The sequence below is a fragment of the Embiotoca jacksoni genome, unplaced genomic scaffold, assembly GCF_022577435.1.
Source record: "Embiotoca jacksoni isolate LCO1_2020_lvr unplaced genomic scaffold, fEmbJac1.0.p SCAF_13, whole genome shotgun sequence".
NCBI classification, from domain to species: domain Eukaryota; kingdom Metazoa; phylum Chordata; class Actinopteri; family Embiotocidae; genus Embiotoca; species Embiotoca jacksoni.
In genome coordinates, this window is record NW_027185263.1 from 12711248 (window position 1) to 12738756 (window position 27509).

The 27509-nt window shown below is 39.1% G+C and overlaps 4 protein-coding genes across 6 annotated transcripts; 2 read left to right on the top strand and 2 right to left on the bottom strand.

The window, feature by feature from the left end:
* Positions 1-1995: 1995 nt before the first annotated feature.
* On the bottom strand, positions 1996-5264 carry grk1b (G protein-coupled receptor kinase 1 b). Its single transcript, XM_069145603.1, has 7 exons — positions 4566-5264; positions 3725-3852; positions 3360-3517; positions 3083-3166; positions 2786-2910; positions 2493-2694; positions 1996-2279 (listed from the first exon to the last, which is right to left on the bottom strand). The coding sequence occupies exons 1-7, from the start codon at positions 5262-5264 to the stop codon at positions 1996-1998; spliced, it is 1680 nt and encodes a 559-aa protein (XP_069001704.1).
* A 6552-nt stretch (positions 5265-11816) lies between these two features.
* Positions 11817-24361, top strand: slc25a35 (solute carrier family 25 member 35). Of its 2 annotated transcripts, XM_069146616.1 has the most exons (7): positions 11817-13278; positions 13389-13454; positions 13547-13699; positions 14730-14864; positions 15785-15983; positions 21453-21583; positions 23203-24361. In XM_069146616.1, the coding sequence occupies exons 1-5, from the start codon at positions 12907-12909 to the stop codon at positions 15953-15955; spliced, it is 897 nt and encodes a 298-aa protein (XP_069002717.1). In that variant the 5' UTR covers positions 11817-12906; the 3' UTR covers positions 15956-15983; positions 21453-21583; positions 23203-24361. The 2 variants fall into 2 exon arrangements, with proteins under 2 accessions (XP_069002717.1, XP_069002716.1); XM_069146615.1 differs by having other exon boundaries at positions 15785-21583.
* On the bottom strand, positions 20143-26697 carry LOC138196514 (mannose-P-dolichol utilization defect 1 protein-like). 2 transcript variants are annotated; one of them, XM_069146618.1, is made up of 7 exons: positions 26606-26697; positions 24467-24532; positions 23687-23819; positions 23217-23302; positions 21887-22002; positions 21663-21773; positions 20143-21555 (listed from the first exon to the last, which is right to left on the bottom strand). In XM_069146618.1, exons 1-7 carry the CDS (start codon positions 26616-26618, stop codon positions 21433-21435), a joined length of 648 nt encoding a protein of 215 aa, XP_069002719.1. In that variant the 5' UTR covers positions 26619-26697; the 3' UTR covers positions 20143-21432. The 2 variants fall into 2 exon arrangements, with proteins under 2 accessions (XP_069002719.1, XP_069002718.1); XM_069146617.1 differs by lacking the exon at positions 26606-26697 and adding an exon at positions 24767-24901.
* LOC138196516 (transmembrane 4 L6 family member 1-like) lies at positions 25103-27406 on the top strand. The gene is made up of 5 exons (XM_069146619.1): positions 25103-25412; positions 25791-25856; positions 26632-26765; positions 26850-27036; positions 27131-27406. The coding sequence occupies exons 1-5, from the start codon at positions 25236-25238 to the stop codon at positions 27152-27154; spliced, it is 588 nt and encodes a 195-aa protein (XP_069002720.1). The 5' UTR covers positions 25103-25235; the 3' UTR covers positions 27155-27406.
* Positions 27407-27509: the final 103 nt, after the last annotated feature.

Here is a 27509-nt window from a genome sequence, read left to right on the forward strand (position 1 = left end):
CAACGCTTCACGGAGGTGACCAGGGGAACTCCAAAGTAAGACATCACTCTGTCCTATAGCTGGCATACAGAGCCTGCAGAGCTTGTCACTTGATGCATTCAACAGATGTTTGATCATTAGAAAAGGGATGCACCCAGATCCAGTATGGATCCCAAGACCCCTGTTTTTGGGGGACCAGAAAGTAAAGGCAAAAGAAGTCCCTCTTTGCCACCGACGGAGGAAGAACCATTATGTCTCCTTTCCTCAGAAGTGAAGCTATTTCCTTCTCCAACACCACTCTCACAGTGGTGCTGCCATTGAAAGGCAGAGGCTGATGGCAGAACTGTAACGCATAACCCTTTCTCACTGTCCACACTCAAGACCTGCCATCACATTATGTCATGGAGAAAAGTTTTCATTTCTCTTGTGGGGGGGATGTTGCATATTCCAAGTGACCAGAGCCCTGTCCCTGTTAACATTGTCCCTTTGCAAATGTGCCAGGGAATGCATCATCTGCCTCAAACTGCGTCCTCAATGAGGCCACCATATTTACATATGGAAGTAGTCGCATAGCCCTGACGGCACCGAACATTGCGATGAAGATGGGACAGTAACTCTTGCTTTGGCCACCTCCTTGTTGAAACAGCCAAAAAGGATATCGGAACATGGGCGCTACGCTTAGGTGCAGATGTAGAACCGTAAACCCGCCCCGCTGCACGGGAATCAGACATTTTCCTGGTCAGGGCTACGCTGGGTACAACCGGGCATTTTGCTTTGGCTTTCCGCATTGATATAAATTGCCTCCTGCTTCGGCAAGTTAACAGGAATGAAAATTAGCCAATAGCCTTGAAGGAGAAGAGAAATTACACGTTTCATTTATAGTGATTTAAAGGAAAATTAATTTTCTTACACTGCAATAATCAAAGTACAGTAAAATGGATCCGAAAATATAATTCCTCTTACCCAAAACCAGTGTTGGCAACAAAGAGAACCTTAATCGGTTAAATGGAGTTTTTTTTTTTTTTTTTTTTTAAAAAGAAGCTTAGCTTAAAATTTTCCGTTTAATGCAATTCCTGTTCTGAGAACTCCAATGTATCATGTTTCTGTGTAATTTCTCTCACTATCAGAAGGTTAATAATTGATATAAATAATTACACAGTACAATGTAATTGAGATTAATATCTCTTCTCCAATCGAGAGCTGGGCTCACAAAACATGTTAACCCTCGTGTTGTCCTCGGGTCAAAATGACCCGCAGCTGTGTTCAACCAAGAACGAGCTGTGTTCTTAGTTGAACACAGCTGCGGGTCATTTTGACCCGAGGACAACACGAGGGTTAAAGTCAAGATGAACACGTGCTTCTCAAATACGCATTAAAAGATAACATACAGGCTGCGCAAAATCGAAGAGGACAAACAGATGTAACTACAAATACAGTATTATACAATATGCTTGTCGGTCTTTTTGCAAAAAAAAAACAGATAATAAAGCAATATAGAAAAAGGAACTAAAACATATATGGGCTTGGCAAGATTTTATTAATTGCTTTTAACTTTTCTATCTACAAAAGCTTTGTTATATTAATAACTTAAATACTCTTTGTTATTAATAATTAAAGAAAAAATAATTTCATCACATTATGTCATTGCAGTGGCTTTTCATTGGTCCAAATAATTTATATTACATTTACATGTAAATTCTATACAAAATCACTTTTAATTTGTCTGTGATTACTGAAAAAAAAAACCTTGACATATACAATTATAACCTCAACCATATTTACATTTTCATTACATGATATTTTAACTATGCGATATTTCACCATTCTACCACCTTTATAGTAACCCTATAATAATTATACAAATATTACAATGTAGAACAGAATATTTATATTTATACGTAAATACACATATAATATATTAGTTAAACAACAAGATACTGTACAAATAACGGATAATACAGATTAGGAGTAAATGGCACCAACCAAATCTAAACAAATATTATTTCCATTTCTAACTCAAAGCAGGACACATCCTCCACCTTTGGCTTCAACATAGTTTGGGTCAAGGTCACCAGGCAGCTTGCCGTTCTCTGCCCAGAGGTTCATCTCTCCAAACACACCGGTCTCGATCATCTCATCCTGCCAGGGGATTGGGACGTTGCCAGAGGCAAAATCATTGTAGAACTCGGTGTCCTTGTTGTCCAGGACCACGCCTTTGATTGTGCTGAAAGCGCCCACATCATCAATATCTTTGGCATAGACCATTTTGGGATCAGGGATGAATGGCGGAAGTAGCATGCCTGTAGATAAAACACACATGAGATAAATTAGAGTATGGCAGATGGCAAATACCTGTTATATTTTTACATTTTTGCCCTCTTTCATCCCATCCATTTCTTTTTTTAAATATTTTTGGGGGACCTTTTCTCTTTAATGAACAGGTGATAGGAGATGTGTTTCAGTTGGGGGTATTTAAGGATGTATTTTAGCATGTTGATGGTTTAGTACATCACCTGCTTCCAGACGGCCCCAGTTAATCTCTTTGAAAAAAGGCTGATTCTTGAGCTCAGCACACTCATTATTTTTGAACCCCAGTCGTTTAGCTGGGTCTTTCTCCATCAGGCCATCACAGATGTCCTTGCACTCTTTGCTGAAGTTTGGTGTGTAAGAAACCGGATCGTTCAAGATTCTGCGAGCTACCTCGTCGTTCTCAACCTGAAGAAAGAGAGCATTATAGGTATGATTGCACAACAGAGAATTGGCACTGGTGGAGCAAAGAGGTGAAGTGAGGATAAATGTACAGTACCTTCTCTCCTCGTACTCTGAAGGGCCCTTTGGCAGCAATCATCTCAAACAGGGTGACTCCCAGAGTAAAGTAGTCCACTGTGTAGTCATACTCCTTCTTCTGGAGCAACTCTGGAGCCATGAAACCTATTTTCATAGATAACATAGATCATTTCACACTATGAAACATATCTTCATGATAGTATAGATGTTTTACACAGCAACATTGACCTGCAAGATCGCATTTCCTCTCTGCTACGACAGTTTTTGACCAGGTTAAGTTAATCTTTCAGTGTGATTTAAAGATTTGTTTATTTACCTGGAGTTCCAGCATATCCAGCAGTTTTGTCTTTTCCTGGTGGAAGTTCGACAGCCAGACCCAAATCAGACAGGCGGACATGTCCTGAGTGAAAAGGCTTTGATCACAACAGCAGCATATAGACAAGTATATATTTTGTAGAGGAACCTTGTTTTAAAGTGATGTCACTGGGTCCTCTTTTATAAGGTCTCACTATGGGACAGGGTCAGTGACTTAAAATATCAGTACATCCAGGCAAATGAAATGCACTTTAAATGCTGCATAGGAAGTGTCTCACCTGCATCGTCCAGCAGTACGTTCTCTGGCTTCAGATCTCTGTAGATGATCCTGTGCTGATGAAGGTGCTCCAGCCCACAGATGATCTGAGCCACGTAGAAACGCCCTCTCTTCTCATCAAAACCTGGATTTTTTTCATCCACATTATACATATGAAACCTGCGAGAAAGTGGAGGATGTTATTTTCTAGTCATGTAAAAGAGAGGAGGTAAGACTATTTAAGGTTTTCTATAACTTACAGCACGATGTATCTGAGATTTGTACAATAGATGAGAGGAATGGACACTGCCCCCCTTTACAGTATGTTGTTCCAAGGCATAGTGTTTAAGCAGTGCTGTTCATGTATTTTGTGTTTAAAGAGAGCACCTGAGGTCTCCACCATTCATGATGGTCATAACCAGGCAGAGGTCAGTCTTGGTCTGGAAGGCATAAGCCAGCGTCACGATGAAGCGACTGTGAACCTTTGCAAGGATGCGCTTCTCCACAATCGCTCCCTAAACACAAATCAAACATCAGAACACGATTAATCAAACAAAACCAGGAAAGTATGATTTGAGAGAAACAAAGCTTCTACGCCTACTGTCCACACACACACACACACACACACACACACACACACACACACACACACACACACACACACACACACACGCAAGTACAAGTATTTTGTCCTCACTGAACCTCTGAGGACTCTTATCACAGGCTTTACAATCACGGGTCCTCATATTTCATGCAGGTGTGACAGATTAATGGCCTTTTGACTTTTTAGATGTTTTGACAGGTTTCTTTTCATATTGTTTGGGTTCAGTTCTGGTACTACTTTGTTCATCCCTGGTACGTAAAGTTTGTAAATCTATGTGCAGGTGCAACCTGAACGGAGAGCTAATCAGCCATAACTTGCAACACCGCTTTGGATGATTTTCAGCATTCATATGCTGTGTTGTATTGCTGCTCCCAGCAAAATTAAAAGCTCATTACCCACTGATGCGTTTAGAAGCAGCAGGCTTCAGTCTTGTGTGCTATTTCTGAGTCTGACTCTGAGCTGCTTTGCCCTGCACTGACTGGAAAATATTTTCAGACACTTTTTTATTTCCTGCTGTAGGTTATGAGGTTGCCAGTGGAATAATCTCACTTTTGTCGTGACGGATTTTGCCTGACACTATGAATGACTGTGGGTGGGACACTAGACGCAACATCAGTGCTTTACCTCGTAGCCTTTGCGTTTCTTCAGCCTCTTTTTCTCCAGCTTCTTGTTGGCATACATTTTGCCTGTTGCTTTTGCCTGACAAGCAAAAACTTCCCCAAAACCTCCTTTACCAAGGACCCTGAAGTCCATGAACCACTCATCATCAACCGGCTGGCTCTCCAGCCATTTGAACTGAACAAAACGCAGGAAGTACATGCTGTTCTTGAAGCCATCTACGGCCTTCTCCTCCAAGTGTTTGAGCAGCTGCTGCTCGGTCTCTTTAAACAGGTCACCGTGGATATTCTTGAAGTCTTCTTTAACTCGAGCGATGGCCTTCTCCTGGAGGAAACTGCAAAAATTCTTTGAAGATGACTCATAGTATTTATTTACTATCTTTTGGGCCTTCTGCAATCTGTCCTTCTCTTGACATATGGTGTATTCTTCAATATCTTTCCACAGCTCTCCGGCAGTTTTATGAGTTGCATCACTCTCAAGAAACTGTTGGAACAGGCGCTTGCCGATGGGCTGTTTGACACACATGCTGTCGAAGGTTGTGTCTACAGTGGTCTTCATGTGCTCACAATCTCTGATGTGTGGGAGTTTCAGTCTGGCACGCATCTTCTTGTCACGCATGGAAGCTGCTGCAGATCCATCCATGCTGCCGCGGGCTGACACATAAGCAGAGTTGGCCACAACCGTCTCCAAACCACCGATGTCCATGGCTACACCTTTGTCTGGCACACACAAAACAGAGAATGTCAATAAAAGTGATAGAGTGTTTATTCTGAAGAACCGATCAAATTCTGAAAACATTTTTTTTAAGTGCGCCTCGTTATGACATCAGGGACCAGAGGAAGTAATTATAGCAGAGTTTAAATACAAAACCTTTTTAGATGCATTTTTGGTCACTCTCTTATTCTATTAGCTTTTACTTTATATGTTTTTACAGTTCAAAACTTGTTTTTGTCCCATTTCATTATATTTTGTAGGGATCATGATTTGTTTTGCACTGGCCTCAACATTCATATAATCATTAAAACATGTAAAATTACTCTTTTTTTTTTTTTTTTTACAAAATGCCACATAATGAGAAAGTCTGATTAAGTTGTTTTCTTGTGGTTGTTAAATATAACATTATCCTGACATTATTAGCGTTTCCTCAATCATCAGTATTTATTGGAGTCTATGGGTTGCACATTCCTGTAATGAGTGATAGTTTACCTACTCATTGAAAGTACAAACTATGAAGGTGTCATCCTTTTTATACCATGGCCACTTGCAACAAAAGGCCTTGCAGTGTGTCCCCCCCAAAAAATATTTGTATCATTGAACTAAATCAGCAAACTTCTGTTAGGGTAACAAGGTTATTATTAGTTTAAGATAAACTGGCATTTGATCCATAGAAAAACATGTTTAGCAGAATTTTAAATCAGTAAATTAGGCGATCACTTCTGAAAGCTTGAACATACTTCCAAGAAGAAGTTGAGATTGTTAGACTAAGTGGAACATGGTTAATGTGATGAACTCCACCTGTGTGAACCTCAGAGGGACTGACTTTCTACATCCACTAGAAATCATTTGGGAACTGGATGGTTCAAATTAACTGCACGTAGAAAGCCACCTTCTTCTCAGATAAGGCAACAGTGTTCTCCGACTTAATCTGACTTTCTCTAACTCCGTCACCCTTCACCTGACTTCTCTGACGTTTATTTTCTGTGCTGTTTTGGTCACGTGTTCTCTCCAGTTTCTCTCCTTTCTCTCCTTACTAACATTTATTGTAGGTTCCTCTACTTACAGTGAAAAGTAAGTGAACCCTTTGGAATTATCTGCTTTTAAATCCAACTTAAAATATTAAAATATCATTTTCATCATATTTACCACAGAACAATCTATATTAACTAATAAGACACAAATTAGTATTTTTCTTGTCCATATTGATTATATATCACAATGTAAGTTGGAAAACGTATGTAACCCATAGACCAAAGACATAAACAAAAGAAATTGGAGACAGGATTTGGTATATATGGAGTCGATATATACCCAGCGCCCAGGAGACTTATGGTCAGGAATAGCTGATTTGCATTAAGCTGGAAAGGGTTATAAAGTAATATCAAAGAGTTTAGATATTGATCAGTCACATACATTTTTATAAGGGAAAATGATTTAATACTATAGCTCTTCTCCCTGGTAGTGGCCACTCAGTTTGACGCTATACAACACTACTGAAAAGCAAAGTTTTGTGAAATGATGAGACAAAAAAATAATTGATCAAGCACGTGCAGCATTATGTATGGCATCTAAAGTGCACTGTATACTAACATAAAAACATCCTCCCTAAATGTTAAGCACCGTGGAGGAAGTATAATGAATTGGGGCTGCTTTGTGGCCTAGACAGCCCACCATCGTTGAGAGGAGAGTAAGTTCCCAAGTTTATTGGCCTGCTGATATTCAGTGGAAGTAGAAGCAGGATGATGCCCCAAAAATTAATCTAATAGAGAATGGCTTCAAACAGTTAAAGTGACCTAGTCAAAGACCCTGAACCAGTAGAGATATTGTAGAATGACTTCAGAAGAGCCAGTCACACCAGACAGCCTAAAATTAAAAAGTGGAGCTAAAGCAGTTCTGTAAGAGGAATGGTCCGCAAACGTTTGTTAGAATTACTGCAGCGAAAGGAGGTTCAAGTCATTATTAAATCCAAGCATTCACTTAACTTTTTCTACCAGAGCTGTGAATGTTTAATGTGTGTTCAAAAAAAGAGACAAAAGGTTATACTTTTCTTGGGTTTTTTAGTTTTGAACACTGTGTTTATCTATGATTATGACTAAGATGAAGATCAGATGACATAGTATGTCCAGTTCATACAGAAACCAGCAAATTCACAGTATTTTGTAAGTTCTCCTCCCTCTTTCTACTAATAGTTCATTTGGACTTCAGGATTCAAACAAATATGAAACACAAAAATGCATTTAAGGGGTTTTCTGTCCTTTCTTTTTAGCTCCTATATCTTAAGCTGAGGCTCAGCTGTTGCTGTCTTTAACTACAGTTTAACACTGCCTCATTCATTTAGGATGGCAAACAAACACTTGTGTCATATAAGTGTCTGTACAAGCAGGAAACACTGAAGCTAGTTGAGGAATAATGCTGTGATATGCTGCACCCTGCTGTTCAGATGACAAACGTGAATGAAGAGGGCTGTTTATTTCTTGATGCTTGTGTGCACTTGCATCTGTAAACTTGGGGAGCTGCAAGCCCAGAAAGGAGAGTATGAGTTCACACTGGATACCCCAAGAGCTTTTCACTTCCTTTGCCTGGTTCTTTTCTGACTGTTCCATTCTGCAGATTAGAGGTACTCTGAATTGCAAATTATGCACATTTTATATATAAATTTATTGTAAGCAGGAGAAATTATTATGTTTTTGGCCTACCACAGTTGGATTATTGTCAGTGAAAGTAATGATTAATGTAATCGCATTTATTTACAGCACAGTTTGAGGAGTTCTTTGCATCTCCTGCATAAGGCTGTTTCCTCTATTATTGAGTGTTGGTACAGTTAAGGAAGAGACTTTTGCCTCTTAACCCTGAGAGACCCTGAGATATATCGGCTCTCCAATCAGCCATTCTTTTATATATCTCCACATGGTGTTATTCAGCATGCTGGACAGACAACTATTCTCCCTGCAACAAACTAGGACAGGACCAATTCAAAGTGGATCACTGGATCTTTCCATGCTTATATTTCATGTATATAAACTGCCCTGTCTTGACCTGGTACATGTAGTGCTGAAAGTGATACCGCTGGCTGCGTAGGTGCTGTGCTGACACATAATCCAATTAAGACTGAATGTTGATACCAGAGATTTACATATCAATGATTGGCCTCTGCTGATTAACCTACATCTTTTGACTTGCGTTTAAATGAGTTTTAGCAGGTGGAACATTCAAATAAAGCTGGTGATACTGTCTTACCTACAAAATGCAATTGTAAATGCATTACAATGCTATATTAATGGAAAGCAATCGATATGAAAGGATCGAGAAAATGGAAAAAATATCCCCAGTTTCAATTATCATGAAAACAATCCAGTAAATCTTGATAGAAGTCATATTTATAGATATGTTAATTTTATGTTTGAACCATAAAATAAATAATGCCACGCCCATATTAAGCAATGCTCTATGAGGAATTTTAAAAAGACAGTATTTCCTATACAGGTTGATACTATATAGAATCACTAGTGATGAATCAGCACTCACCGTACTTTGCAGTTGCAGAAGGTCAAATTCAGACTTGCAGGAAATAAATTAATTCCAACTGGAGATCATCAAATATATAAAATGTCCTTCCATCAAGCAGAACTAAAAGGCATAATCTCTGTCCTGTAAAGGTCTCGAACACACTCACTCTCCTCTGCTCACTCTGCAACGTGATGTTTTGGAAAGGTGAGGTCTACTCTGCACCTGAAATCCTAATTGGTAGTTCATTAGCTGGTAAGGATTACACCCTGACACTATGGGACGGTGCAACTGGGCACAAGCTATTAGTGTACCTCAACAGCAGCAGTGATCACTAAAGATAAATCATGTACGAACTCAATAGGTGTCATTCAAAATGGAAACCATGCTTTTGTTTAGCACATATTTTATAAAGAAAAAGGTAAAAGAAATATACTAAACGTGACTCTTTGACACAATTCTTGACCAACTGTCCCATAACTTTGTCCAGTCTGTATGCTTTGGCATTTGATTCACACTTATGTGAAATACAAAAGGCTGAAATGCATAGCAGAAGTAAAATTTTAATTTAACTTTAAAAATGTATTTAATTTAATTTTGCCACACAGTCTGTTGATCGACAATCTGGCTCAAAAGCAAGCTGCAGATCAAAAATGGATTATCTTATTGAGGTGTGATTAAGAGCACAAAATTATCTTTGAACTTCTGTATGATTGCATGACCTTCATTATATAAAGAAATGCTGTTTATATTCATTAGAGATGCTACATGTGAATCCTTATTTACAAAATGATTTGCAGGTGCATGGGCAAGGGATAACTAAATTATACAGGCACATTTTAGGTGAGAGGATTTAGTGGCTGGTTGGGGAAATGGAGAAGAGGGATTTAGTTCATGAAGCTGAAGAGGATAAACTACAGAATGAACACAGAGTGGCTTGCATCAATAAAGCGGCTGGAAATACATGTTTGATTGTGAGTGGAAGATAGGGAGAAGTCAGTAATGTATTGCTTTGGCTCAGGTTTCATGACAAAGTTTAAATTTGCATAACACTTAACACAAAATATTTTTCTTGTAATTCTGACTTCAAAATAGAACATACTAACTCACAGATTATTACAAGATCAAAATGATGACTTTACATTATTGTCATTTTATTTTTTCTGTTCTGTATCGACCACAACATTTCTTTTTATTCAAGAAAGCAAACCAAATTTATATCTCTTCTGACTTTAATCACACAAAATACAGTCAAGTCAACATGTAACAGGGATTTACACTGTGAGAGGTGTGTGATATACTGAAAGACTTTCACAGAAATCAAAAAGAACGAAACTGCATTTCTCTTTACATTTCAACACAATGGTAGCGTCGGTGAAGTAAACACTCATCTAACAGTATTGATCATATAGTAATGATGTTAACAGAAGAAAAAAGTACGTTACACTGATTTATTGATCTGATAAGCACTAAAACTTGAAGATGAGGTAAATATATTCAGCACCACCAGAGCTTCAAGTTTTCGTCTTATGTCAAAAATGTTCATTTGATATTTAGAAGCAGCTTAAATTTTACAGTTCACGGTGTGACCTCTGTCCACAATCTGCAACTACGCTGCCACCATGAGAATGAGAGCCATAGGGGTCATTATATTATATTTTGTGCAAAGGAAGGCCGGTTTTATTGTAAAGGAGAATAGATTGAATGTAAGAAGGATGGTACAAAACACATCAATGGCTCGATAAACAACACAAACGAAAGCTAAAATCTAGTCCCATTTAGCGCTGTTTAAGCCCACTTCCTGTCTCTGTGCATCAGGCGGGGGCTGTGCAAAAGACCCTGAGCACAAATCCTATTTGAAGGGGTAGAGGTGAACCGGATCTTACTTTCAAGTCTAATCCAGCTCAGTGACAAAGACCAAACCCACTGACCCAGACAAGGGGGTTAATCAAAGTATCTCAAAGACAGGGATACCTGCGTCATGTAAACACTCCACGTTCATCTCTGAAGTCAAAGGTGAGGTAAGAGCAATAGTATTACTACAAACACATCAGTATGGGTTTACACTCATTCTTCCACTGTTGTACTGCTACAATTGTATCATGCTCTTTACTAGCATGTTGGTGTTTTACTGATATCCTCCTGCAGCTAAGCTGTAAATGCTCATCAGCTGATTAAACACGGATGGTTAAAAACGGCAGTAGATGTCACTGTTCTCCCTCAAACAGTAATCACTTATTAAGATTGATGGGGTTGCCCCAGTAACCTGGTATTTCCCTGAACTAATTTTACTTCACTGAGGAGAGTTTTACTAAAAGTACTGCAAAATAAGGTCCCATTGTTAAAACAGCTAATTCCATGTTCAGTGTAAAAATGTAAACGTGTGAAGTGAACACATCTTTTTACACCCTTTAATGTAATTAAATAATTATACAATAATAATGTAATTAATCAATTTAATGTAATTACCTATAACTTCTTTGAAACAGCCCAAATCAAGCATAACACGATAATCTGTCAGATAATTTACAATAGACCTTTTTTGAGCAGTTATTCTTCTTCAGATTCCTTAATCAGAGAAAAGCTTCTTTGTTATGAGCTTAGCTTTGACCTACTGCACAGCTTCGTGCTCAAGCAGTAATCAACACTTAATTACTGCTTTTGTAGAGGCAGCAGTACTGCCAAGGCTAACCAGTTACATAACTCCAAAAGTTTGCTTTATTTGGATACCAGTTAATAAATACAGTTAGGCTATGATAATGAATTGTCTTGGGCTCATTGAAGATGGATTTCCTTAATCAGACTGGAGTCTGTAGTGAATTTATCCACCTACTTATCAGAATGATAATCAATAAATTGTCATTTGTTCATCACAGTCATAAATATGAGATTAATGTCACGGGAAGGTTAGTAATAATCATTGTCTTCTTGCACTTTGATTAGCAATGGTAAAAGTGGTATTCAGAGCCTGAACTTATGCAAAAGTATTAATACAGCTATGTAAAAATACTCCATTACAAGTAAAAGTCATGCAGGAAAAATCCTACCAAAGTAAAAGTACATTAACAATGTTAACACTATATAAACACTATTTATAACCAAGTTACTATTTTAGCTGCTGCCAGTGAAATACTTTACCGTTTTATAGGGATACCAGATGAATGAGTGATCATGACAGGGTAATTAAAAGCCTGTTTTCCATTGTGTCAAATCTTTATCTTTAAAGTAACTAAAATTGAGACAATTACAATTGACTAGAAAGTACAATATTTTACTCTGAAATGTAGTGGAGAGGAAGTATAATAGTAGGCTACTTTCCACCACTGTTAATCAAGCAAGTGCACCAGTGCATGTGTGTTTGTTTGTTTGTTTGTTTGTTTAGAATGAAAGTTGGAGTTAAGTGACTAAACAGGGAATAGATCAGCTATTTTATCTTTATCCTTGGAGATGCCCTTCACGTGATTCAACGTTGCTAATAGATGAGCCATCTGTTTGGAGAGAAGCTCATCTTTGAGTTACACATTAATATTTGCATTTCTGAGGCTGGAAAACAGTTTCTCTAATTGACACACAGCTCCCATCCGATTTTCTGGAGATGTGGTGGTGATATAGCCGCTCATTCACATTAATTTGTTTTGTTTTTTAATCCAGCAGTCCATCGTGACTACCGTTAACTAAACCAAAATATAAAGAACCGTTTTCATTGGCTGAGAAAAGACGCGTCAAACGTACTCTTAGACCAGCCTCCAAGATGAGGTGTTCAGGTGACGTCCCAAAAAAAAAAAAAATCATGCTATAAAACGTAACTATTCTGATATTTACCTCAGTGAAGGATTCTGTTTACGTTTTCATGTAAGTCTCATTTGGCATGTATCGGTTCTGTCACTGCAATCGTATTAAACCATATTTACCATTGCGTGTGTCGGAATTACGAGTTTACGAGGCGCTCGTAAAGTGCTCCCATGTCTGCGAGTTGATGGGCCGAGCAAGCTGGTGTGTGTGTGTGTGTGTGAGGGGGGGTGCTGTTTGCTGAAGGGGGTGACGTGGCTAACATGAAGAACAGGTCGGACTGACGGCAGACCTGAGCGCCACATCTGTCATCCCACCGGCCGGCCGGACCGTCGCGATGGATTTCGTGCTGAGCGGCGCGGCGGCGTGTGGAGCGTGTCTGTTCACCAACCCGCTGGAGGTCGTCAAAACGCGGATGCAGTTGCAAGGGGAACTCAAGAGCCGGGGCTCCTATCAGGTTTATTACCGCAACGTGTTTCACGCTTTTTACACTATCGGCAAAGTTGACGGACTGGCCGGTCTGCAGAAAGGACTGGTCCCCGGGCTGTTCTACCAGTTTTTTATGAATGGAGTGCGGCTCGGCTCGTACGCCATCATCGAGTCCTCCGGTTACATCCACACCAATGGGAGGGTAAGCGCGATCAAAACCACGCTAGCGGGGGCCGTGGCTGGAGTGGTGGGAGCCCTGATGGGCAGCCCCATATACCTGGTGAGTAGCTGGATTTATTTGACCCTGAGTAGGCTTGACTTGTTGGCACAGTTGATCAGGTGAGCTTGTTACTATGGGGAATAATAAAGCCTCATTGTTTACATGTTCAGGTGAAGACTCATCTACAGAGTCAGTCTACCTCCTCTATTGCTGTTGGGCATCAGTATAAACACCAGGTAACGTGATCTGAAGGTGTAAATATGAGTGGGGTGGCAACATCACTGTCCTCATGTGTGCTTCCTCCTCCTCCTCCTCCTCCTCCTGACAGGGGATGATCCATGCTCTGGCAGCCATCTACAGGGAGCACGGCATTCTGGGACTGTGGAGGGGCTCTAGTGCTGCTGTACCCAGGGTCAGCGTGGGGTCAGCTGCTCAGCTTTCCACCTTCTCCTCCTCTAAGGAGCTTGTCATTGACCTGCAGGTAGGATATGACGCTTTGGTCTTACCATGAAAGTCCTGTAAATTCATCGGGGGATGAGGTGGAAGTAGGCTGACGGAGATTTGTTTCCTAAGTCTTCCACCATGTGTGCACATTTTCCACATGACCGCACTGTTCAAGAATGAACACAATTGTCTTTGGAGGTCTGGCTGTTCTCAGTGTATAACTCAGTTATACTGAATTGAATCAGCAAGATTTGTTTTTAATTCTAAGCAAAAATACTCAAATTATCTGGTTGTAGTTCTAAAAAAAAATGCTTTTTACTTGTTTTTTTTTGTATAGTCTCCATATATTTGAGTTTAGGACTGTTGGTTGGATAAAACAAACTATTTGAAGATTTCACACAGGACTCTGGCAACTTGTAATGAGCAGTTCTCACTATTTGTTGACATTGTCTAGATGTAATTGGTAGATTCATTGAGAAAATAATCAGCAGATTTAATGATCATGAGAGTAATCCTTAGTTACAGACCTAAACTGAGTTACAGACCGGAGAAGAGATATCATTTGTAGTCAGTAGCTGTGGACACATTACAAAAGCAGTCATTGTGGCACTGACAAAGCGCTCCGACTGGAACAGAAATTCAACACCTTTCATTGGCCCCTTGGCTGAAAAATACGTGAAGCTTAGGCAACTAGTGCATCAGTTTACTGTGTGTGTGTGTGTGTGTGTGTGTGTGTGTGTGTGTGTGTGTGTGTGTGTATGTGTGTGTGTATATGTGTAACATAGGCACTAATAGTAGAACCATTCTTCCATTTCACTGCATGTGAGAGTGCAGTCATGACCAGTTAAAATTAGAAACACGCTCGTACTGCTGGCTCGTTGTGATGCTGTACGTTAACATAGACGTAAACATAAAATTGAAATGACTAGATCAGCCTCTGTGTCACTGATACCATATGTATCTCTTTGAAGTCGGGACTGACATCATTACCGGATCGATGCATCCCGACCTAAGGGCACACTCTCTCATCCTGTTCCCCACATCATTGTTATTTCCTTCTTCCCCAGCTGTTCCCAGAGAACAGCTGGTTGGTGGCCCTGACTGCCGGCATGATCAGCAGTGTGGTGGTGGTGCTGGCGATGACACCTTTCGATGTGGTGAGCACACGGCTCTACAACCAGCCTGTGGATCATCTGGGCAAAGTGAGTTCAAAGAAGTTGAAGATTTTCACTATGTCAGTTAACATGTTTTCACCTCCAGCTATTCACTGTACTTGTATTCTGATATTGTCTCTCTGTGTGTTAGTTTTTATTGCGTAATCTGCCATTTCAGCAAGAGAGACTGTCATGCCCAATGTAGCCTCGAGGCTACGTTAGCAGCTAGTAGCACAACGCACCCAAGTCTCCGACCCGTGGCTGTGCTCCAAATGACATACTTCCCTTAGTACACGAACAAAACATACTCTTACATGTTAGTACTTCTGAATTTTGACTGGGTATTGTTGTTTCAAACTGCCATTTTGCACTGACGGGAAATTTAAATGCATCACCCGCCAAAAAAAAATCTGCAGGCTTTAATTAATTAGTTATAGTTCTACAACAGCTGCAGCATCCTTAGACGCCTTAATTTGACTCTGTGGTCCCGCCCCTTCTTCTACGTAGCCAAGACGACATCTGTTTAGAGTAAAAGGTTTCCAGCGCTTCATTTATTTTTTTGGACCATCTGGGTACTTGTAGTGCACTGCATGTTTCTATACTTGACAGTTTGAACGCACTTGTGCACTAAAAAAAAGTGAGTGTTAATACATAAGTATGCCATTTGGAACACAGCACATGCTTTTGCCCATTGTGTTGCATTGTGGGTAATGTAAGCTCCAGGTTACGACCACAACAGCCACGCAGAAATAAGACAGTACGTCTGGTTCTGCTTCATCATTTTGGATACTTATTTAGACTCCTGTGTTACAGCAGTGCTGAAGGCTAAATCAGTGGAGTACTCTTTTAAGGACTGCAACTGATGCAGTGTCGTGACTGGACACAGACGGGGCCTCTAACACTGCTACATTTAATCTGGCTGGGAAAGTGAAAGTGGACTAAATGACTGCCGTTCTCTTACTGTGCAGGGGCAGCTTTATAAAGGATTCACTGACTGCTTTTCCAAGACCCTGAAGAAGGAGGGTTTGACGGGACTCTACAAAGGCTTGGGAGCCTCTTACTTCCGACTCGGTCCGCACACCATTCTGTCTTTGTTCTTCTGGGACGAACTGCGCAAATTGTACCAGCAGTACAGATAACACCAGGGACAAGGAGATTGGAAAATGGGTAACTCATTAAGTTCTGGGTGCACAGGTTAAATGAGTCCTCATTTAACGACTTTAAGGTTATGAGGTCAATGAAAAAACCAGGAGACACTCCTTTTTTAATGGGAGAGAGCAAATGTTATGTTTTACACTCCAATGAGAAAACACATTACAGCCAAAACGTGTCAGGAATCGAGGTTTAAATATATTAAAAACTGATTTAAGAAGTGCAATAATTTACCTGACATATCCTAAATGCTCTTGAATTTGTCTTGGTCACATATGTCCTCAGATATAAACACGGTGAGCTGTATGTCCTCTGAGGTATATCCACCAAACGTCATTACTCTTTTATAGCTTTTAAACACTTTAACGATGTCATTCCAAAACATATAAAAGAATCTGCACTGTGTACTTCTGGAGAAAGCATCAAGTGTGGCCCTCAGTTTGAGACAATGAGCAGTCCCCACTATCCATTTAACTACTGCTGCGTCATCCTGATACAATCCCGTCAGACGTATAGAAACCGAGCAAAAGAAAATGTGTCACACAAATGTTTTGCAGCAGCCTGGTGTTGGCAGGAGCTGATGCAGAGTATAATATAGCAATAAAAGTAATAGTTCTATCTCAAATCAAAGATGACCTACCGCCAGTCAGCACAAACATCATTTGTAAAACCAGTTTGTTCAAACCATAGATTATATATGAAAGTGGACGTAGCTTCGGGTTTGAAAAATGAGACGACTGCAAAGTGCCTTAAACTGCAATACCACAGAGGCTCCAAAAAGGCTCCGGCTCCATAGACTCCATTTCAACTTCTTTCTTCAAATACAAAGTCAGTGAAATTTTTCCACATCATTTTGGTTTCATTCGCTAAGTCACTCCTTCTTATTTGTTTTCTGGTTGGCCACATGAAAATAGTCCCAACTGATTCGATATTAGGCCTTAAAAGCGGCATGTTTGAGGGTGGGTCTGTTTGATTGACATGTCTGTGGTGAGGTCAGGTTTCCGTTATCGGTGGACAGGTGTAGTGTCGGCGATCTGAAATCTAAACTCGAGGTTTCAGAACAGCAGTTCGCAAACAGATGGGTCACGTCACTGTTGCTGCCGCATGTTTCAAACCCAGTGAAGTTTTTTGAAAGTTCTAGTGGAGATAAAAAAAATTCCAAAGACACCAAATACGTCAGATTGAAGTTCGGTGAAGAACATAGTATTGAATGAAGTACTGAGTTTAAATAGCTCAATTAAAGCTACATCTAATAGAGAATATGTACGAGACAGTATAGAATAAGAGAAACTGTTTGTAAAGGGTCCAACGGCAGCTCTTGGCCAAAGACTTCCTTCTATGGAGCGTCATCTGTAGGAGACAAAAATCCTTCTCAAGGTCCCTCTATCGTGTCCACAGAAGAATAAAAGTCTGTTCTTCGGACATAGTTTGGGCCTCATATAGAAACTAAGCATGTACAGTGAAACTAGCAAAACAGGATGTGAAAGCAAATTATGCCATTATGGGATGTTTGCAATGGCGACCCGTAGGTTGTTGTGTTGCACAACAAAGTGAACCAATACATTTATTACACATGCGAATTACTACCGCCATTAAAGAGCGAAAATGATAAAAAGGTATGTGCCCATTTTAAAATGCATTTAATATGCAAATATGACCAAATATTCAGTTTAGAGTTAAGATGAGTTAGGAAACTTAATTTTGTCTTGCTAAAATCACATTGTGATGTGAGAATCTTGTTATAAAATAACATGCCTTAATAATTCATTTAGAATAAAACCAATTCATTTCAAATTGGCACGAAGTAGAGTTTGTAATCTCAGTTGCACTTTTAAATATTTAGCTTTAACCAACTTGTGCAATTATTATTTCAGCTTACTTTTCTTTGTTACTTGTTGCCAATTAATATTAAAATCATCAAATTAATACTTATATAAGATATTGGCGCCATAATGACACCTTTTCACAGTTAATTTATGGCAGCTGGCCAACAATTCAGTCCATTATTTGTCATATTTCAGTGTGTTGCTGTGGAATTTTGAAAAATTAGTTCAGTTTTAGACAGATTTTTTTTTTTGTTACATACTTGACACATACATGCATGCGGGTCACTTATGGTTCTGTTAAACTTGTATACTTTAGCCCAACAGTCGGATTACCATGAAAAGGACTTTGTACAAAACTGCTCCCAGACCTGTGAGCCAGATTTGGTGCTTTCTTCATGAAGTCCAAGATACACTTCAAAAAGTCAAGAATTAAAAAACACATTATTAGCTGTTCTTCGGACATAGTTTGGGCCTACAGGAGACATGTAGTCAGTGCTGTAGCCATAAGAACACATATTTATCTGCTGAACTTCCATAACAGAAGGAAGAAGACTAATGTTACTTGAGTTTATTTTATTTTATGAAGTAAAATAAAGCTACAGAAAGGTTTTCCATTTTTCTACTTTTGTCTTCTCAAATCTAATTCTGCTCATTTGTACTATAAACACTGTATGTGGTTCCTCATGGATTTTTCTTATGTATGTAAGTGAACATATTTTATATTTTGGAGGGTAAAATTAATTCAACGTCACCCTACTTAAACAGCAGTAGCAGCTGTACTGTATATTTCATACACTGATGGGACAGTTATAAAGTAGATCAGACTATACTAGTATTACCCAGATCTCATTATTGGACCATGAAATGTTGTCTTTGAAATAATAGTTGAAGCACATGTGATCTGAAAGGACTTCTGTCAGACGAACTTTGTGCCAAAACTCGTACCATTGACCAGTGAGACAGACTGGATTCCTAACATGCTGTGCTGTGTACTACTGCAGCCAGGCCATTACCATGAGGCCATGTTGTCATGGTAATTTGCGTTGTTTGAACAGAAACCTGCTAACAGTGGTCTACAATGACCACAAAGTGAGAAGCTGGTGATTAGTTTATATTATTTACTGTAGGAGCCTAAGGGATTTCAAATGCTAAAATTATTGAGGTTTAGGAAGGAGACATTGAAGGAAACTTTTGTTTGGAAATTGCTCAACTCATTTTCAGATGTCTCCTTTATGAAGTCAAACATGAAACCTCGTGACTGTTTAAGAGTCCGGCACTATTAATAAATGTTGCGTGCAGCAGCTTGATTGGATTTCATGAATGTTTTACAAAATGCACTCCCTGTCATGGGTTTTCAATATTTCTGTGCAATGGACATGAAGAGCAAATAAATGATCAAAGTTTTTATTGTGGTGTTACTCACCTGTTTTCCTATGAGACAAATTAAACACGAGACAAAAAAAAACTGCTCATTTTCTATCATATTCAAACATTCATATTCGGCTTTTACTACTAATACCTCACACTCTTTTAATGCTGTTAGGGTGTAGACTTTACACAGGTGAGCAGTCAGCGGTTTTAGGTTCATTTCCTCAGATTTACAAGAATCTGAGTAATCTTTCCTCCACTACATTCAAAATTGGTCAATCAATGAGCTGATATTGAGAAACCCTAGAGAACAGAAAGTACAGCACTGTGATTTCATATTTCTATCTTAATTTATTTATTTAGGGACTAAACAAAAATGCATTATAAAAGCATAATTTAGGTTGACTAGCAGGCAGAATAATTTAACGAATGTTTGCAAATGTTTGGAGACATAAAAGCACACTCACACCAGGATACTAACATGCTGATTTGTCGCAGATATAATGTTTACCAAGTTCACCATCTTAGCTAAATACAACGTGCAGTTTTGTCTGGCTGATTAGAATGTCATTGGTTTTGCATCCCCATTATTGTAAGTTGAAAATTATTTAAAGCACTGTCCAATATATAAATAAATAAGAATATATGTTTTCACAAACTCAAAGAAACTTGTTTTACTGCTGCTGAGACGAGGTAGCTTCTCTGACATTTTCTTTGTGTACAATACGCAACATGTCTCATTTTAGCCGGGACATTGTGACACTGATCTCAGACCTTACCGTGCTATCGACACGCAGTGCTGAGCTTGGAATAACTAATATCGTCATTCAGAAAGCCTACGGCGTGAAACTTCAGTTGTAACATGACTCCCAGAGGAAAATCGAGAGGGTAGACAATATTATACTCGCATAAGCAGCGAGGTCACTGAAGGTGACAGCTGTGCATTCCATAATGTTTTCACGAATAACAAAATAAATAAATACATTCTGTAGCAGCATTTTATTTTTAATAATTCACAGCATATTCAGTTCACAGTACAGTTCAACGGGTATTGAAGTAAAACATTTTATAAGATATTCATATAAAACCCTTAATCTTAAAAACCCATAAAGAAATGTATTATTGATAAACGATCAGTAGTATTTGTGTGTTCTATTGGATGGAAACATGCAGCTGCCTCAACAAACAAGGTTGATGTGCCGTTGGCAGAGCTCCTGTGAATATGGGGAATGTTACTGAGCCACACTGGACATTTTGTTCAGTGGCTCAGCAGGCAGTCTGCAAGCATTCATGAACAGGTTCTTCCACTCAAAAGTATTTCATGTATGACTGTGAGACTTTTAATGTAAAAGAAAAATCTGACAAGTAGTTATTGAATAAACTGTAAATATCTACCTCCTGAAATGCCCTCAAGCACTGTTGCCCCAGTAAGCCCCTGAGTAGATTACACTCTGAGGCCGTGCCAGAAGTGCTCAGCAGCTCCAAGGAGTAAATGTTTGTAAGAAACAGGATGCTCAGTGAGCTGCATTTTTTGAACCAATTCTGAGTCACTGTGTAAAAAAGTGAAAGACAGTTAAAGCTGGACTACCTTGTGATTTTTATAGAATTGGTAGAAATAACTAATCATATGTAATGCCAAACAGGAAGACCAGAAACTATCACAAAAGAATACCATAGTGGGGTTGACCATTTTCCCAATCTGCAGAACAAACAGTAAATCTGACAAGAAGTGAATGCATCATGAACAGGACATACCTGACCTGATTAGTTTTAAAGCCTGTCTTGATTTATAATTTACAATAGACATTCTTGCCAAGTTTCTCTTCCTATTAAACTCAAAATTGAAACAGCTTAACAAACAGTAACAGAGCAATGAGAACACTTTAAATAAACCCACAATAGACTTTTATTTTGACAGTCACCTACAGATGCCAATGAAAGTGCTTCCCTCGATAGTGAAGTAATTCTTATTTACACTAGACAGCAACAGAAGGTGTTATGTTTCCCTGAACCAAAACTAAATGCAGACATAATATTTAAGCTTGTTGAAAAGGCCGACCAAGACAGAGAGTTCTCATTTACACAGACATACAAAACATGACTTGTTTTTAAAGTGGATCTGAGAGGCAAATTAGTATCAATAAACCCTGTAAACATTTACTGCTATTTGGCACCGTAACAAGCCACACAATCACAAAACCTTCGCCTGACAGAAACGATGCGCATGTGATATGAGAGTTTATTTGATGTGAGAGTCCTGTCTTCCACCTCTACTCTCTCTTCTTTGCAGCGGTGGCAGTGCTGCTCCTGCAGCAGAGGACCTGGGCCAGGAGGACACAGCTGAGACAGGCGGACAGTATGTGTGACAGACTAGCAAGAGAGCTTTCGGTCTCCTACAGGAAAAAGTTTCAAGCAATCTCGGTTAGTAAAGACAAGTGAGAAATGAGTGTAAATTATGCAGTTGCGCTGCTGTGTTTGTGTGTGATTCCTGACTGCGTACCTGCAGAGAGACGAAGAGAACACCCAGAGAACCTGCACAAGACAGTAACACCGACACACTGGACAGCTGACCTGTGTGGCCGTTGTGGTGGTTCGTTACAGTCTGGAGAGCCTGGAAAAAACAAATAGAGTAAATGAACGCCCTCTTCTCTGATAGTGATATGTTCACTGTACAGGTCATATTAATCATAGAACAGCTTTGAAATGTAGGGCATTGAGTTTTACCTTGCTTGCAATTAAAGCTGCCAAACTGGAGGCCTGCATTACTGAGACGACAGCTGTAGCTGCATAGGAGCCCAGGAAGAACATTACACCACTATAACCCAAGAGGAGCAGAATTCCTGACACATAAAACATAGAAAAGGATGATGAGAAAATACATATAGATTAATAGAAACTTGAAGGTCCCAAAGAAAACACTATAACATTTGTTGCCAACAATTTTCATACAGGTTACTTATGAAATCAACAGATATTAGACAAAACTTAAAATGCAATATGTACATAATTATTTAAACCTTTAAATTAAAACACTAAGAGAAGTGATGCCATTTTTCTTTTTAAGTGGAAGGGTAACACCACAAGATGGTGCTGCAAGAAAGTACAGAAAGTCAAACAGGAAGTGTGTGTGGTTTTTGATCAGCTTACTGCTGTTGGCTGATAAACTATTTTTTACATTCAACGTAAGACTTTTTCCTGTAGGAGACCGAAAGCTCTCTTACTAATGGTTCATCCAGCTGATTAATTCCTTAAAATGTCTCACAGAAGTTCACTTCTGACTATTGTAGCAACTTGTTTTTTTTATTTTATCACAACACAGTTTCTTCATCTGGTCTTTGTAAAACCTATTAATGTGATCAAACCTGGTTTAAACCTGCTATTGGTTTATCTATGTATGCATTGAATATGACCTATTTTAATATTTCCTGAATTTAATTTTAGTACTGACTTGCACCAAGAGATTAGTCTCCTTAAATTGTGAAGCAGCATTTGTTACTACAAGTTATAATACTGTAAGTGAAACATTGTAACTGATGCCGTACTGATTGCAATCTGTTATCAGAATCCTCATATGCTAGGAAAAACCTTTATTTAAACAACGAAACATGTCAATCACACTGAATCAGAAAGAAATTAAAAATACAATTGAATAAATACACAAAATAATGATAATTGATTTAAGTCAATCCCACAAACATTGTTTTCCTGCTGTAAATAATCCTTACAGCACCAGGTCTGTATGAATTCATTGCTAAAAATAGACTAAATATAATAAACATGAAATGTTTGCTAAAAACTGCAGCTGCCTGCGAAATTACTGAGTCATGTTTAAATAGGACTTTATATGTGAACTATTTCTTAGTCAAATTTGACTTCCTCTGTTTGTAGCTGAGAGCCACAAACATAAAGTCAAAGCATTTAGAGACAAAGTGTCACATTGTTTGTTTTTGGTCTGTTCTGTATCCTCAAAGAATATATCTGATATGGAATGTGCATTTGATTGGATTAATTGATTGATTGATTGATTGATTACTTTGCAGATGAGTGTGCTGACCTCTGAGGGTATCACCACGATAATGAAGGATGAGGAAGATGATCGCTGCTGTCTGGGCCAATGTGAAAAGTCTCTCAGCCCAGGCACTGTTCAAGTAAAATACATGTAAGGCACACAGGTAACTGCCAGCTGCAGAACAGAGAAATATCTCTTTTCAGAAGGACTACAATCTTTGCATTGTATTGAACTTAATGGACCTACAGTCTTTAAACTTGACAGAAGGTGTGTTGAGGTGTGTAGGTTTATAAACATCGGTGTCCACCCACAGCCTTGTGCAAACAGCTCACTCCCACAGCAAGTGAGTTAGGCATTCATAAAGAATGAGCAAACCAAGAAAAAAAACAAAAAACTGGTCCAACATGTTATTTAAACTTGAAAATGTAATGAAAATTGGTGTCGTTTCCAGCATCAGAGAAATTAAGAATAATGTGATCTTTGACTTATTCATTTCCTGGTTGATAATTACTTACAAGAGTGGGAAGTTGTTGGACACGGCGTACACAACAGGACATGAGAAAGCATAAAGCTGCAGCAGGATGGAGGTTAGACTCAGGCCGTCAACACTTCCTCTCCACAGTATCTTCAGCAGCTGAGGCAGCTGAGCTGCAGACGACAGACAGACAAGTAAGATTTGGTTGTTAAGAAAAAGAAATAGTAATCAATCAATTTATTTAAAGTGCACAATCAGTAGGCAACATGGTCCCAATATACATTGCAAAGAACACAAGTGGGCTAATCAATTCAAGACAGTAATTAATCATATTAAGATACCATTAGTTACTATATAAGTCAATCTGTATGGTGGCTTTGATTTATAAATACTCCAAAAAGTAACGTATATGGGGGGGAAAAAAAGGTCCTTAATAGTCACATTAAATATCCAAACATTACATTGCATTGTACTGGGGCAGGATTCAATTTCCCATGAAGACTTGTTTCTGCATTTAGGTGACATGGTAATGTTGTGTGGCTTCATCACTAGGCCTGGTGTTATGTAGGCTTCCACTAGTACAGCAGTGAGTCTTTCACTTTATTAGAGCACCTCATTCTTGTGGGAAGTTTAATACTAAATTGATCATTACACAAAATAATTATAATGTAAAAATGTATTAAATAATATGTATTAAAGTCTTTTAAAAGCCTGATCGTGAGCATGTCAGTGTGGAAGTTATTATTGAACTGTAGTTGTTAATTGTGTTTGGTACTTTATGTTCGGCTGATATCACGTGATGAAAACATGCAGCTCTTACCCAGGAATGTGTCCAGGAGGATCCAAAATCCGACCACTCTGTTCAGCACAAACTTTAGGCACGGCACTGTAACACAAATTGCAAATATCAAAACAAACCGACCACAGCAGATCTCACGCTGGATGACAATTGTGTGCCAATAAGATGCGTAATACACCAAAAGGCCGACGACATATCCCAGTTTTAGCTCGCTCTTAAGTTTGCAGTTATGAAAGGAGACGAAAACATCCTCCACCCGCTGCACATCTGGAACAGATTTTTCACAACATTTCACCGTGATATTTCCCACCCAAACCTCACCGTGCAGGTGAAAGCTGACGAAAAACTCCCTATAGCATTTTTCTGGCATTAAATAGGTAACGAGGAAGTCTTTGACGGGAGACGTAGCAGCCATGGTCGGTCAACTGTAGGCAGGATTGATCCTCAGTAACAGGGGGAGGGGTTCAAAGGGTCCCTAATATTTACAGCGGAGACCGAAAAGGACACACAGTTGGACGTTTGACCTCTGAGACAACAGTCACTGTTCCACTTTTATTTTTTTATTATTATTTATTTATTTATTTTTTTAAGTCTTTAGCTTATTCCAAAATACTACTACTAGTACTAGTACTAGTACTACTACTACTACTACCAGTACTAGTACTAATACAGTTCTGACTATTGGTGAGGTCTGAGGGAGACTTCTCCTCTCTGAAAACAGGAAGGGCTTCAGCTAAAACTTAGTGAGCAGGAGCTTTTACAGCAGTCGGTCAGTTTTCGCCCTGACAACATGTGTAGTGGAAAGTGTTCCCGCTGCATCGCTGCGACTCTGTACCCACTTGTACTTCTGTCCATCATCTGTAACATTGTGCTGTTCTTTCCCGGCTTGGACGTCAAGTATGTCAGAGGAGGACATATTACTGACGAGGTGAAATACATGGGGGGAATCATCGGAGGGGGTGTGATGGTGAGTTGCCTTTTCTCTGGTCTGTTACTGAGGGTGCGACCCCAAACTTAAAGCATCTGTAAACTGTTTTGAAAAAAGATGTGTAGACTCTGGTAAAACGGAAAAATACCTGCTTTATGCTGTTTGTTTAGATTATGCAGATTTGGCCCTACTGCCTGTCCAAATTTTTTTACTTTTGTAAAAATCTGCAATCCTCCAAAAATGAAAAACATTTCAAATCAAATGCATTAATAATGAGGGACTTTTAATACTAAGTTTGCTGCAGTTTCAAAATTTTTCAGTTGCTGAATTGTTTTGTCCAATTTATGAACTGCTTCTGAACATCTTTCATACTGTTGCTGCATCTAATTCCCTGTCAACTACTGTGATTCACCACAGGTGCTGATCCCAGCATTTTACATTCACCTGACTGGAGAACAGGGGTGCTGCGGCAATCGAATTGGGGTGAGTCGGTCAGAAGGGATTTCAGGAGCTCAGTAAAAAGGTCACACTCCTTTCTCCGAACTTCAAGAAGAAGTTTCTGCCACAATGACTGAACAAAATTGTTAATGGGGAACCAGTGAAGCTGAGGATCACTCAGCTGAAAAAGGAGAAATATGCTGCGTGGTGCTGCATCACTGTTGCACAACGTTTAGATGCTTTTGAGATAGATAAGAAAACACAAAATGATCAGTGGCACAGCATTTCTCCTTTTTTAGGCACAAGGCCTGCAAACAACTTTTTGAAATGGGTTTAAAACTACATAAATACTTCCCATCTGAACTATTTTGAATATCATAAACAGAGATTTGTTTCTATTATATACAAGTATACTATACAGTATATAGTGTAGAAGATTTGTAATGCCGACATTAAAAGAAATCACATAGCAATGGAAAATACATTAAATATTGTTGTATTTTCCGATGCTTTGTAGATGTAGTTACTGTATTGCATTTTGATTTAAACATACGTTAAAGCTGAAACTATCACTGCATTTTAATAGCAGAGACATGTTTAGGCATCAGTCTGTGTTTTCTTATGTTGCTGCTGGGAAAATAACTCGCAGTAAGAATATGAGGAAGGTGATAGAAGAAAGAAATATCAACAAACAGGTTAATGTCCAGTCTTTCTTAAACTCATTAATGTGTAATTTATGAATAGTTAAAAAAAATATATGTTGCTTCTTAAACTGCAGTGAAAATGTTTCTGACCTTTTGCTGTCATTTAACCTTTGCAGATGTTCCTATCGATTGTATTCGCTGTAGTGGGTTTGGCCGGAGCTCTGTACAGCTTCACTGTGGCGATGCTGGGTCTGGCTAACGGGCCCTTCTGCAAAGAAGGTGACAAGTGGACAGCACCGTTTAAAAACAGGTGACGAGCACAAGTAACTCTGATGATGCTCTTCAACACAGTGAAGTTCCGGTCATTTACTAGCCTCTTTTTTTTTATACACAGCAATTCCACCTACATGAGTGACGCCAAGTCATGGGAAAAGTGTACAGAGCCGAAGAATGTGGTGCAGTTCAACTTGGGGTTGTTCATGACTCTGGCTGCCACCAGCTGTCTGCAGGGGCTGCTCCTCGCCACTCAGGTGATCAACGGCCTCGTCGGCTGCGTGTGTGGAACCAGCAACAACAAAGAGGTGAGACTCGAGAGGTCACACAGACATTTCACGAAAGCTGTGCAATTTGAGTTTATGTATTGTTTGTTTTTTTGTTTTTGTTTTTTTACTTAAGGGAGCCATAGGTTCTATGGCATGAATACAGCATGTGTAGAGATGACTGCTTCTCCCTGATGGATGTCTGAGAGAAGTGCTCCTGCCTAAATCTGCATACCATGCTCACTTTGAAACTGCCGCTGGATATTATAACAGATTATAACATTTAAATTTTATTTCAGATGCTTCGCATTATTACAATGTATTAGGACATGCGGTGAAATGAGAACAGTATTATAAATAAATCCTCCTAATTCAATTGGAAATAAACTGGTTCAAAATATAAACAGCTACAGATCTGTGGTGTGTTTTGTCATTTTTTTACAGCCCTCAAACACAAAACGAGTCAATATTACTTGCATTTAAGCCCAAGTCCACATTTACACCAAATATATTCA

Bases quoted from the DNA above. Each gene is read 5' to 3' on its own strand.
- grk1b (XM_069145603.1), bottom strand. From the start codon at position 5,264: ATGGACATCGGTGGTTTGGAGACGGTTGTGGCCAACTCTGCTTATGTG. The intron at 2,911-3,082 runs GTAAATAAACAA...CTATGAAAATAG, and splicing joins TGGATATGCTGGAACTCCAG to GTTTCATGGCTCCAGAGTTG. The intron at 2,280-2,492 runs GTGATGTACTAA...TTTTATCTACAG, and splicing joins CTGGGGCCGTCTGGAAGCAG to GCATGCTACTTCCGCCATTC.
- slc25a35 (XM_069146615.1), top strand. From the start codon at position 12,907: ATGGATTTCGTGCTGAGCGGCGCGGCGGCGTGTGGAGCGTGTCTGTTC. The intron at 13,455-13,546 runs GTAACGTGATCT...TCCTCCTGACAG, and splicing joins GGCATCAGTATAAACACCAG to GGGATGATCCATGCTCTGGC. The intron at 13,700-14,729 runs GTAGGATATGAC...CTTCTTCCCCAG, and splicing joins AGCTTGTCATTGACCTGCAG to CTGTTCCCAGAGAACAGCTG.
- LOC138196514 (XM_069146617.1), bottom strand. From the start codon at position 24,860: ATGGCTGCTACGTCTCCCGTCAAAGACTTCCTCGTTACCTATTTAATG. The intron at 24,533-24,766 runs GTGAGGTTTGGG...TTTGTGTTACAG, and splicing joins CGTCAGCTTTCACCTGCACG to TGCCGTGCCTAAAGTTTGTG. The intron at 21,774-21,886 runs GTAAAACTCAAT...TGTTTTTTCCAG, and splicing joins CAGCTTTAATTGCAAGCAAG to GCTCTCCAGACTGTAACGAA.
- LOC138196516 (XM_069146619.1), top strand. From the start codon at position 25,236: ATGTGTAGTGGAAAGTGTTCCCGCTGCATCGCTGCGACTCTGTACCCA. The intron at 25,857-26,631 runs GTGAGTCGGTCA...TAACCTTTGCAG, and splicing joins GCTGCGGCAATCGAATTGGG to ATGTTCCTATCGATTGTATT. The intron at 26,766-26,849 runs GTGACGAGCACA...TTTTATACACAG, and splicing joins ACAGCACCGTTTAAAAACAG to CAATTCCACCTACATGAGTG.